Source organism: Spodoptera frugiperda, chromosome 7 (assembly GCF_023101765.2).
Source record: "Spodoptera frugiperda isolate SF20-4 chromosome 7, AGI-APGP_CSIRO_Sfru_2.0, whole genome shotgun sequence".
Taxonomy (NCBI): Eukaryota; Metazoa; Arthropoda; class Insecta; order Lepidoptera; family Noctuidae; genus Spodoptera; species Spodoptera frugiperda.
This window is the reverse complement of record NC_064218.1, coordinates 3172236-3184462: the sequence shown is the minus strand read 5'-3', so window position 1 is coordinate 3184462 and position 12227 is coordinate 3172236. Positions and strand designations below refer to the sequence as shown.

The following is a 12227-nucleotide window of genomic DNA, read 5'->3' as shown; positions in this document are numbered from 1 at the left end:
TATCCAGCCGACAGTCCGACACGATCACTGTGAACGAGTAAAATAATGATGGTTGCTGCGTTTATAGTAATTATTGCGATTCGTTCCAGCGCGCCGCGGCCCTACGAGGGAGTTATGGCCAGGTCCGATAGCCCATTTATTTTATCGCATCAATCAATTACTCCGTGTATAGGTTATTAAAATTTTAATTCACGGCTTCAACTCATGGACTTTGGCTGAAGCAATAACGCTTTTTTAAATGAATGATGATACGCCCGAAGCGGGTAACGCGATACATGCGTTCGACGTTAAATAAAGTTGTTGAAGCGCAAAATTCATTGGAATTTATCACTCACGTCAGAGACGGTTCAATTTTGCAGATTCCACTCGATACATTATGCACTAGCGCCCGTCGCTGCTTTTTTGGATATTCGCGTACAGGCAGATTTTATGTAACTTTGGGCATTACAGTTCAGTCAGATCACAGTGTTGGTTTAATAAATAAAACATGATGAGACCAGCTAGAAGATAAGTGCTTTAGTGGTTAATCTGTAAGTTTTGGAAGTAAACAACTTAAGCGTCGTACAATCAGTGGCACAAGACAGAAATTGATTTTCCAATTGGCGTGACTTGCGGCACAAGCTCAAACATATTTATTTAATGTAAGCGGTGAGCTTGGCAGCCAGTTAGCAGTTAGTTTAGTGAGAACACTGATCAGCCGGCAATCAACATGTAAATTTATTCAGAGCGATCGGTATAATCGAGCGCTGCGGTGCTATTAACCTCATTTGTGACGACATATACATGTTAAATATCATGCTCCCCTGGTCACTTTGATAGAAATTATATTAATTTATCACATCGGCCAAGTTCGACCCACCTATAACTCAAAATCTATTTTATCTACGCATATGAAATTTCTAGTATCTGTTGAGATCTACTTACTTATCTAAAATACAAAATTTCATTAATGTACCTATTGTAGGTCTTGAGATATTGACGTCAGAAAATCGCTATTTTTACTATACACTCACTGACTGACTCACTCATCAAAAACCTAAACCACTTCCAATGGTCGTATTGACTTGAAATTTGGCATGGAGGTAGGTCTTTAGGTCAAGGTAAAGGAAAAAATCTGAAAATGGCCAAGTGTGAATCGGTTTTAATAATGAAGGTAAATTCATACCCCTAAGGAACTAAAACAAAAAAATTATCTAATCTTCCAATGGTCGGACCGACCTAAAATTCGTTACGAAGGTTTGTATTTAGTCAAAGTAAAGTAAAATAAGAAAAAAAGTAAACCTTACAAAAATAAATGAAATCCCACCCAAAACATAAATATTTTTCTATTGAGATGGGACCTCAGTTAAAAATGATATAACTTGGCAAGTTTTAATAGAAAATTATATACTTGACTCATTGCGTTTAGTAGGTTTATAACAAAGTGTTGAAAACTTGCCAACTTGTTATATCATTTTTAACTGAGGTCTGTGTATGGAACTTGGTACTTATTTAGATCTCACTTCTTTTATAGGCGAAGCATTCCAATATTATCGAACTTGGCAGCCTTTCACATTTATGTTTTGGGTGGGATTATATTAATTTATCACATCGGCCATGGCTATAAATTAATCCTGCTGATCTCTTTTTTATTGTGCATAATCATAGCTCTTCAAAATTGATTCTAATGTATCGAAACAAAAAATATATTGGAGTTATTGATTTATTTTTCTATTTGGGTTATAGTAACACGGTTTCATTTATTCCAGGAAAGGTTGGCGTATATAGCAATCTCTTCATCTTTTTGTGACAATAAAAGGGAAACTGATGTTTTCTGCGGGGAATGATTTGAACTGGGTAACTTATACACTATTTATTTTGTATCATAATATAAAGAATATATATATGCTTAGTATTTATTGGAGCGTAATAATAATTGTCTAAACGTATACTTGTTAGCTTCGTATAAAAAAACGAATTGTAATCTGTTTTATGTTAATTTAAATCAAGCTATTAAAATGAGTTTTATCACCATGTTTTGCCAACTTACACACAAAAAGGTTATTTATAACATTTAAATATATTAATTTTATTATTGCGCTGTGGGATCCGTTTTTATTAAATACTTTTTTTGTCAGATAATTAGCTAGACAGTATTTTCTGTTGTATCTGGATAATATATCTTTAATTTTTAAATATTATCTACTAAATAGGTAATCATTATTAATAGTGATAGACTACAGATAATATTTAAAAAAAAAGAAGTGTTGATCGAATTATAGCAGCGTGCTGTTGGCATTTAAACTTTAATAACATTATAACAAAGCTGATTTTTCACCGTTCACATCATTAAACGTTAACAATTATTTCAATCGACATGAATTTTAATAGGGGAATGATATGCATGCGTGTCAGATGAAAGGCGCATTACTGCAGCGAACGCGTTTGAACCAAACGAATTGAAAACTATTGACGAGGGTATCACCCCTCATCTGAGGCTCGGTCACAATAATACTGTATTATTCGTCAGTTAAGTGGCAACACCAGACAATGGTCAGGCTACCCCCTAGGCAAATAAAGAGGATTAACTCAACATTCAACTCTCACGTGACGGAATTAATACCATTATCGTGTGAAACAAATCGAATGCCCACACCAATTAAATTATTGTCTTTCACTGTTTCATACAAACCATTGAAAACAATTTATCATTCAACGAAAACATTTTAAAACTATTCCAATACAACATCGAAGCTTTGTGAATAAAATTTCAAAAGAAATTCAACGCCTCGCTGTTTTAACTCAAGTTTTTGTTGTACGCCATCATATTTTTAATAACACTAAGTGGATTAAATCTTTGAACGTTGTTAGACTGAGAGTAAAGACTTCAAAATTGATATCTCGTCTTTAATTATCACGCTCGCAAAGTTTCCCAGTTAGGGGGCGAACGTTAAATTGATTCCACGGGCACTTTAGAAATTTTTAGAGCTCCGACAGTGATTAATGAATGGAATTTTGGAGACTGCGATGTGTTCGCGACCCTCCGCCGAATAATAACAAGAAAAGCAAAAGGGAGCGAGTCCCTCCGTCTTAGAGTCTCCCCATACATTTATGCGACGCAGTAATCTTGGTTGAGCCATAAAATATTGCGGACGCGGTATTGCTCAAGCAGCTGGCGCTGATAAAGTTTAATGTAACAAACTAACCATAATTTGATGTGGTCGCGCGTGATGAGTTCATACGAGACGCGTGGTTTGCATAAACCTTTGGCAATAGCCCGGAGTCACGTCGCCATGATTAATGATGCGTGTCGTGCATTCGCTTAGCATTGTGAAAGATGTTCATTGCATGCAGGTGCACAAGCCGGCGAGGATTCTTCACCGGAGGTATTTTATTAACGGAGTAATTTTACTATTTTATTGGAGCCAGGGAAAGCGGCCGGTGATTACGAAGAGTTAACGAGCCGATACCCATTACTTATACCGCTCTGTATGTGTAGCGCGCACGACAACTTGCAACATTAACTCCTTGATACTTGTGTAAAGACCACCGCCTCACTAGCTTCGCAGTTCCACGGTCACTTTCTAGCCAAAGGCACGTATTCTTAATTTATTAATTAAGCACATGCTGTTGTCAAGAGATTTTAATCTTTAATCAGATTGAACATGTAAGCAGTTAACAATTCCCGTTTATGTAACAAAACAATCTCGAATGCAGATCAAATTATACAATGTACATCTCTAGATTCAAGTGTCGGTAGACTGGTACAGTGGTACTGTATAATTTGGCTTCAGCAATTCTGCATCGAAGATACACAGCCTTATTTGCCACGGAGCCCACAATCGCATTAATTTGTGGAGTGCAGCGGGTATTGTGACGTCGGCGGGGCGCGGGGCGGGGGCGGCTCGCTCGGGGTGATTTAATGAACCGATGCGGCAGGCGACAGGCCCGGATTACACCCCACGACCGTTTGCACTCAATCAAGCTCGCAAACAGCCCTAAGCCCGGACAATTAAATACACTGTTCCGAAACAATCGGATACACACGCGATAAGAGCAATCGGACGATTAGCGCACGATTATCGTTATCAACGACGATGGCTGATCGATAGATTACGAATGTCCAAACTTCTCTGTTATTATGATGGTTATATTTTGTTGCTAACTGTTAGCGGATTTTTTCAAGTCATTTATTGAATTTGTACCAATCTAAGATGGAAACATTAACATCTCTGAATACTTTTCCCGCAGAACCGACGTCATTGAAACGATTAACTAAAGATATGGGTTTGTACCTGCTCCGTTGATGATTCATTAAATTGTTATTATACCGAATAATAGAGGAGTTGAACTGCGCCAACAAAGAGGCTTCGAATAAGCTTTACAGGAAATGAATCGTGTCTTAGCAAAATACACGGGCAAGTTTGCGGCTCCTTGCCACCGCAATAATGTGAGGCGTGGGACAATACCAGCTGCCTGTGGCCTATAACAAAGCCTGTGGAAGGGTGAACACGGACACGTTGGACACGCGTAGGTGTAGCTTAGCTTACCCGGTCCGGGCTCGACGCACGTAAGCTGTCAATTTATTGTAAATCGTAATCGACAAAGTATGGGGCTTATCTGTGGACATTAGCAATGTTTAGTTGGACTAGTTTGGTGGTATTATATTGGTGCAAACTGAATTAGAGTAAATTAATACTACTAATAAAATATGTACTCTTATTCAGGTTTCTTAATCATAATATTTTATAGTCCATGAAGACACACACAAATACAAGTGAAATAGTTCGAAGAATGTGCAACAATGCTCAGTTGATGTGGCTAATTTGAGTAGTTCATTCGGTTCATTGTGGTTTTCAGCCACTGATGCATCAGACGTTCTAATACTGGCATTAAAGCTTATTATTACGGTACAGTCAACTACTGGGATACGGTTATAAATATAATTAGTACCTTGGGTTCAGTTTTTTGTTTCTTGGTTGGCGGCTGCGAGCTGTGTGTCTCTTGCCGCGAGTCGTCAGGTTCAGGTTTGGAAGGTGTCGAGGGTGCATGCGGCGCATGCGAGGTATGATGTGTGTGCGCCGGGAGCTGCGCGGGCGCCGGCGCCGGCGCAGGCGCGGGCGTGGGCGCCGTGGGCGCTGGGGGCGCTGGCGCGGGGGGCTTATTCTCTAGTCGGGGCGCAGGCGCGGGCCGCGGCTCCGGCTTAGCGGCGGGCGCGGCGTGCGGCGCGTGAGGGGCGTGTGGCGCGTGCTGCGCGGGCGCTGGCAGGGCAGCCGGGTGCGCCGGCGCCGGCGCGGGCGGCCCGGGCGCATTGGGTGGCGGTGGCACGCGGGCCACGCCGTTAACGTCGTGCGGCGGGTGAGGGTGGTGGTGCTTGTCCCGCGCCTTGTCTCTCCGGTGCCCCCCAGAGCCACGCTTAGCGGCAGCGGGCGGCGCGGCCTGCGCGGGCACCGACGCCTTGGGTTCGCCGTTCATTTCGTTCGACTTGACGATTTCGTGCTTGGCTTCGGAACTTTTAGTGCCAGGCTTCGTGCGCTTGATCTTCATCTTGAGCGCGGTGCGCTGTGCGTCGGGTTCGGCGCGCGCCGCCATGCCGCCCGCCTCGTCTGTCTTCTCTATGTCGGCATCGAGGTCTATGATGAGGTCGCCGATGCCGATGTCCCACTCGTTGTCATCGTACTCGAAGTTGGCGGGGTGCGCGTGGGGCGCGGGGCGAGCTCCGCCGGCCGGCGCGCCCTCCCTCATTGGCGCCGCCATGCGCGCCGGCTGCCCGCGCCCGCCCCCCGCTGCCCCGCACACGCACACACCATTGTAGCCCTGCAACAATTATCTCATCTCATCTACTCTTCGACAACAAGTGTTTCATTCGATGAGAGCATCCTACCAGCATCAAACATCAAGATTGCGACTGGATTACTAGAGTAAGGGAAAGTCTTTTATGTCAGCCGGAAAATAGATACAAAATACAGTAGAACTCCAATTATCCGAATTAATGGGGACCGGGACCCATTCGGATAATCAAATATTCGGATAATCGGATTTTTTCAAAAAAATTGCCATTGAAGAGAATAAAAGCTACGTTTTGATATTGCACTATTTTTTTATTGAATTAAATTGCGGGGGAAGTCAGCGTAGGCACAACGGCAAGTTAAGACAAGTCAAGTCAAGACTTGACAAACACTGGCTTCGCGGGGGGGGGAGAATAATAGCTTAGACTTTTTTGACATTTTTTGTGATTCGGATAATCGGCGATTCGGATAGTCGAAGTTCGGATAATTGGAGTTCTACTGTATGATAATAGAATCGAATAAAAATCGTTTTATTCATACGAAATATGATAACTTGATAACAGATTTATAGATTGATAACATTTCAGTTGATATACTCGTAATACTTAGAAATGATGGAGATTTTTTCGCGATAGTGTGCTGTTGATCGTGGGCTGGAAGGAATGATTAATTAATTTTTTATCGACGCGAGCTTCGCAGTGCGCGCTGCGACGTGGAAGATGAAATTTAAATAACAGCACGGCGAGCACCGGCTCTGGGCTATAAAAATTAATACAGCGCCGTAAAAACCACTTAAATGAACATGTCCATTTAAAATTATTCCTTTATAGAAATTTCATATCGTACGAAGTTATAACCAATTCAAAGGGGCAATAATCGTAAAATAGTCATAAAACAGCGTAGATAAGCCCGGTTACTCTCACAAAGCGTAACATAAACCCGGGCTAGGTGCGTACTTAGTGCCACAGCTATGCGTATTTATTGCAATTTACAACTGTGAGCATTAGATTAATAGAAGATGCAAACTGGCACGGGATTAGCGTTTGCACGCCGGTTATGACTAAAACATTTAAAATTTACGCAAAGCCCTGATGCTTAAACTCACTATTTTATGACGAGAATTTTAAAAGCTAAACGAAATATACGAACGTTTCGTGCCAGCGTGCCATTTAGGAATCCATTATCGTGTTATCTATAGAACTGGAACTGTTTTATTTTATCACACACCCTTGTAACACCCGGACTCGAAATGTTATGGCTTGCCATGACTGCCATGACAAATACACGCCACGACAGCGGCCATAATTATGAACAAGTTATGGTATGCATAACGAGGCGCCGACGTCACTCGCGGCTTACTTACTAAATAAACGTGTTGTACATTCTGTGTACGAATCCCTTCACTAATTCTACCGATAAATCTTCAATTTAACTGCTCTTACTGAGAGCTACTATTCAGCAACACACAATTTGATAATTGCAATAAATATTGATGTCTACATAAACAACGTCTTTGATTAACCGTGTACATAAATGTGAAGCGAATAATTTAAATGGCTTTAAACATGGCTCGCTTTATGACCGAATAGACCAGTTTCAAATTTAATAGGAAAACAGCGCAATAGGGGTGTTATAACATTAGGGTTGACTACGTGTTATCAGACTGTACTGATTAGATTATACAGTATTACCAGATAATGCGGTCAGTTTGATTGATGGACGTGCTATATTATGTTCCGAAGTGACTATCGCCTATCGATATAACGTTAACTACTCTAGCACAATGAAAACACATTCTGAAACAAAGAATCAATGAAATAAACAGTTTTATAGCCGCACATTTCTATTACGTTATCAGAATAGCAAGCAGCGTGAAAACTGGAATAAGTAAAATGTAGAAATAACACACAAGATTTCCTTTCTAACATTTTTTCTCGACGGTATCGCTGTGTCCCCAAGCACTTTTCCAAAGTTCTAAGTAGTGTGGAAAACTTTGTAGATGGCAGGCAACCCTACATAGACCGGGCAGTTTATAGCGACGGCGACGATGCCGGCTTTACTGCGCCCTTTTGATAACTCCTCGTAACTTTTTTATGACGCGCGTGCTTATGCGAGCCTGGTACAAACTCTTCGAGAAGTACCTTGCTTGTATTTGAAACATGCTTAGGGAGAAAATATCCTGAGAATATGGAAACTTGTTCAGTAAACATGAATGCATGTTAATGTTCCTTGCTAATACTTCAAGGAAGAATGTATTGTGTAATAGGATCCATGAATAGATTATTGGCAATTATTGTTGATTTACAAAAACTTGCGAACATCACAATGTCATTGTTGTCATTGAAATCTCGTCTACAAAACAAAATAGAACAAATATTGTTTAAACGATAAAGCGAGTGACTCACGCACGCCCGACATAATGCCAGTGGAATCTCTAGTCTATTTGTACTCCCTATCTTATTGAAATAGTATTCCGATTATTGTAGCCCGACCTAGTGGCTTCTAGCAAATTTAGATTAGTTGGAGAGGTTAACAAGAGTATTAGTTACGGGCCTTATACACTCTTACAAGTTACGACATCCTCTGGGAGTAATGGAGTGAACTCTGATTTAAGATCTGTGATTTATCGCGGGTATCCTCAATCCTGTACACAATACAAGCCACAACTACAAGTTATAACTACTTGGACGTCATCATTATTTGACCTATCTGTAAAAATAAACAGTTATTCTCGATAAAAGTAATGGCTTCCCAGACTTCACAGTTGTTACCCAGTATTATGTTTTCATTAACACATAAAGTATGTAAAACAGTCAACAAAAACTAAATATCCCGACGTTCCGAGTACCAATACCTTTCGTCCCTCTTTACAATGAAATAAACGCTATGAATGTGCAAATAATAAGCACTTTAATCGTTACTATCTCATTTAAAACACGTTTTAAAGGGTAAGCATGGGTCCCAGGACATTAAGGTGGAGCAAATTGTGCAGCAAGTAACGCTTGCAATTTACTTAATATCCGAACCAATTACACTGGCACTTAATTAGCGGTTCTAGACGTGAACTTTAATACATATTTGTTCGTTCTTGGAATCGAACGACTAGCCGTATGTGCGAGCCTTTTAATAGGCAAGGACTCTATTAGATCTTATCTATTTATTTATTTTCTTACCTTTTTAAATATACTTATAGAATGGACAATTTAAGGGTTTTAAACCCGCTAAAATGCGTTTTGACAACAAGCTCAAACAACAATGGAGTTAAAATAAAAGTGTGCGAATGTAAGAGGATATTTTTGGCGCATTTCCCTCCAATGAAACTGTAGTGTTCGGATTCCAGTCGCGGGGAGACTCTCAACAAGTTTCCCCTCGTCCATAAGCGTTGAAAAGCGATTCGTGGGGAAATGTGGACCCCGCATACCTCCCGTAATGCCGACAGCGATATTGCGCGATGAGGTTGAACAAAGAATTTTACGAACCAAATTGAATACAAATAATCCGCTTACCGCCTCCCATAATCTGTTTATAAATATTACATTTATAATACAATCTTATTTAATAAGATCTCAAAATCTAATTTAGAACAGGACACGGTTGGAAATTTGAAAGGTGAAGCATTTAAAAGTTTATTATAAAAACCAAAAATAATCGTGAAACGAGTTTCAATCAAATATTGCTTTTGAAATGTTTTATAAGATCTATTAAAAATGATGATTTTAATAGATCTTGTCTGCTACAAAACCTGTCTACGTCTGCGAGCGGTTTTAATAGACAGAAGAAAAATTGAAGCATATTCATATTCTGTGATTAATCAAAAGTGAATGATATTCATATCTTGCCGTTATAGTACGAGAAACCTTTAGTTCTTTATTATTTTTTCATCAAAATTGAAATATGTATTGTTTAAAATTAGTCCTCCATATTATTTCCATAAGAATTTAAATAACTGTATAAATTACAAGAGAATCCTCGTGAATAACAAAAGGATATTAAATTTAATTGCTTGTGACTATTGTAATAATCTTTTTGTTCAATAAATAATATTAACTACATACACATAATAATGATACTGCAATTCCTGCGGCCCTTAGCAACACATAATTAAAAGCAATTAAATTACCAGTTGTTGGGATGCTTGAGCAACTGAATTACTTGCTCGTAAACTATAAAACAGTTTAACAATATCGTGACCTTTCTTTTTTATATTAAGACTTGAAACTATATTATGAATAAGAAACTAGGTACTACAATAAAAATAAAGTAAGTACGAAGTTTCTTATCTTTTACTACCTTTTATTATTCAACTAGGTAGTTAATTGGCGTGCTACATAAGTTGGCAGTAAATAAGCACCACTATTAAAGATTACCAATTCTACTAAAGTACTAGGGCTTCATGAAGTACTAGAAGGTAATGCGGAGCGAAAATATCTCTTTGTGTAGCTTACTTGTTTGCGCCAATAGTCCAAAACTGAGTGTATAAGCGTATCATAATGTACAATAATACTGTGTACATAACAATTACGTTCGTAGTAATTCTAAAACTGATTAATAATAGATTACAGAAACCAAGCCGAGACTAAACAAAAATCAACTAAAACGATAAACAAGTAAAATGAAAAAGAATTGAATGAAATGAATTCCAAACAAACAATAATCACTCTGTAACTGATTACAAGTCATAAATAAACCTATTTCAGTATAATTATAAACGTCAACTTAAATTAAGAGAATGTTTTCAAAGGAAAGAGATGAATTGCTCAGTGGTAGATAAATCGCGACGGATTCCATTATACTCCAGCCGTATGTTTGTCAATAGGGCGGCTGATTGGGAGCTCCTCGACGCGCTGCGAGCCTGGTACGCTCGGGTGATTTACCGACCCGCCGCGCTACTTGGCGCGCTGCCCGAGCATCGAACCCGGACCAGAGGTGCACTTTACCCGGAGAAAAATTGCTTGTTGGGCAGAAATACGCTGCAATATAGCCGGCATTAGTTTATTTGTGTTGAATGAAACCAAAAACGTTAGCGGCCAACATTGTTACGGTCTATCCGGAAACCCGTAAATAAATAGCCTGGGAAAATATTCATGTACCAAAAGGTTATTTGAGGAAAATGAATGAATAAAAGGTCTCTTGTTTTCTACAATAAAAACCCTTGTTGGCTAAGAATGGATCGGGTAATAATATTATGTGTGCTTAGTTTATATCAAACAGTACGATCCAATTGTTCTATCAACAACCTACGTAGGCGAAGCCAACCGAACCAACACACTATACATTGTTTAGTTTTGTTTCACGTAAAAGAAACGTCTGCTTGAATAAGTAATATAACTGTCAGTGGTAGAATTTGACCCTAAAATGTTTTGACAAGAGTTATTCTTACAAGCCGGTTATTAATTAATGTAATAGGTGACTACAGACCTAGTTACTCGTAACATTAATCTAACATGCAAATAAGTAATTTGTAGTTTGAATTTAATCTACATTCATGAATAATAACACACCGCTTGATCATAATTACCTTTTAGCTTATAGATTAAAGATGTAAATTCGCCACTGGAATAATATCATGGCGATAATGTTACTCCATGAATTATTACTTTATTATCTATGCTCGCTACTAACTGCACATAATTGCTACTACAGTTTACGAAATTGCCCTTAAATATTAAATCGGTTTTCGTGACAAACGACTATCTACAGTGTACAAGGGCGACATTCTTGAATAGGTAAATAAATAAAAAGTGAAGCGAATATAAATGTCAGATTAAACTATTGAAATAATAATATATAACGAAATGAATATAACTCACATTACACCAAGTACCTACGCTAATAAAACTTAAGTAGCAATTGTTATTTTACTATCGGAATAATGTAAGTATAATAGAGTTTGGTATTGCTATAACTACATAACTATAAACGCCAATTACATAATCTTAGGAAGGATTATTAACAAAATGGGAACACGATTTGTTGGCAACGAGCTCGATGTTCATTCACCGAATTAAGAATCATAAATCTACGCGACAAAATGGAGTAACTATGTAGTTGGTATAAATTAAAAAGTAGTACCGAACCAGTAGCTTCCCTGGTGTTGTCACACGACGTGGAATAACAGAACTCGAGTTAATCCGACATGAATCATGGTGTGTAACGTTAATGTCGTTCATGTAGGGTTACCACAACATCATACAATGGGAATAACAGATATCTCGATTGCCATTCACAACCGCTAAAAAAAAAACTTTTCTTTTCTACTTCGTATAGGCACTTAAACATTTCAAAGGTTCCTACTTTATCAAGGTTTTACTTCAATAGTAAAGGACAAAAAGCATGTCTGGAATCTGGAATACCGTAAAAAAGTTAAATGAACTGCGAGTTAATCCGTAAAATTAGTTTTATTCCGATCAAGCAGTGAATTTACTTTTTCATTCTCTAACTAAAAAAGTGATCACGTGC

At 38.8% G+C, this 12227-nt stretch overlaps 1 protein-coding gene across 1 annotated transcript in view; it reads right to left on the bottom strand.

Moving 5' to 3' along the window:
- The window catches only part of LOC118266081 (zinc finger protein 608), a 110148-nt gene that overhangs the window by 67149 nt on the left and 30772 nt on the right, over positions 1-12227 (bottom strand). Inside the window, 1 exon segment of the mRNA XM_035579435.2 lies at positions 4933-5796. Coding sequence (XP_035435328.2) covers positions 4933-5736 — 804 coding nt within the window. The 5' untranslated portion in view covers positions 5737-5796.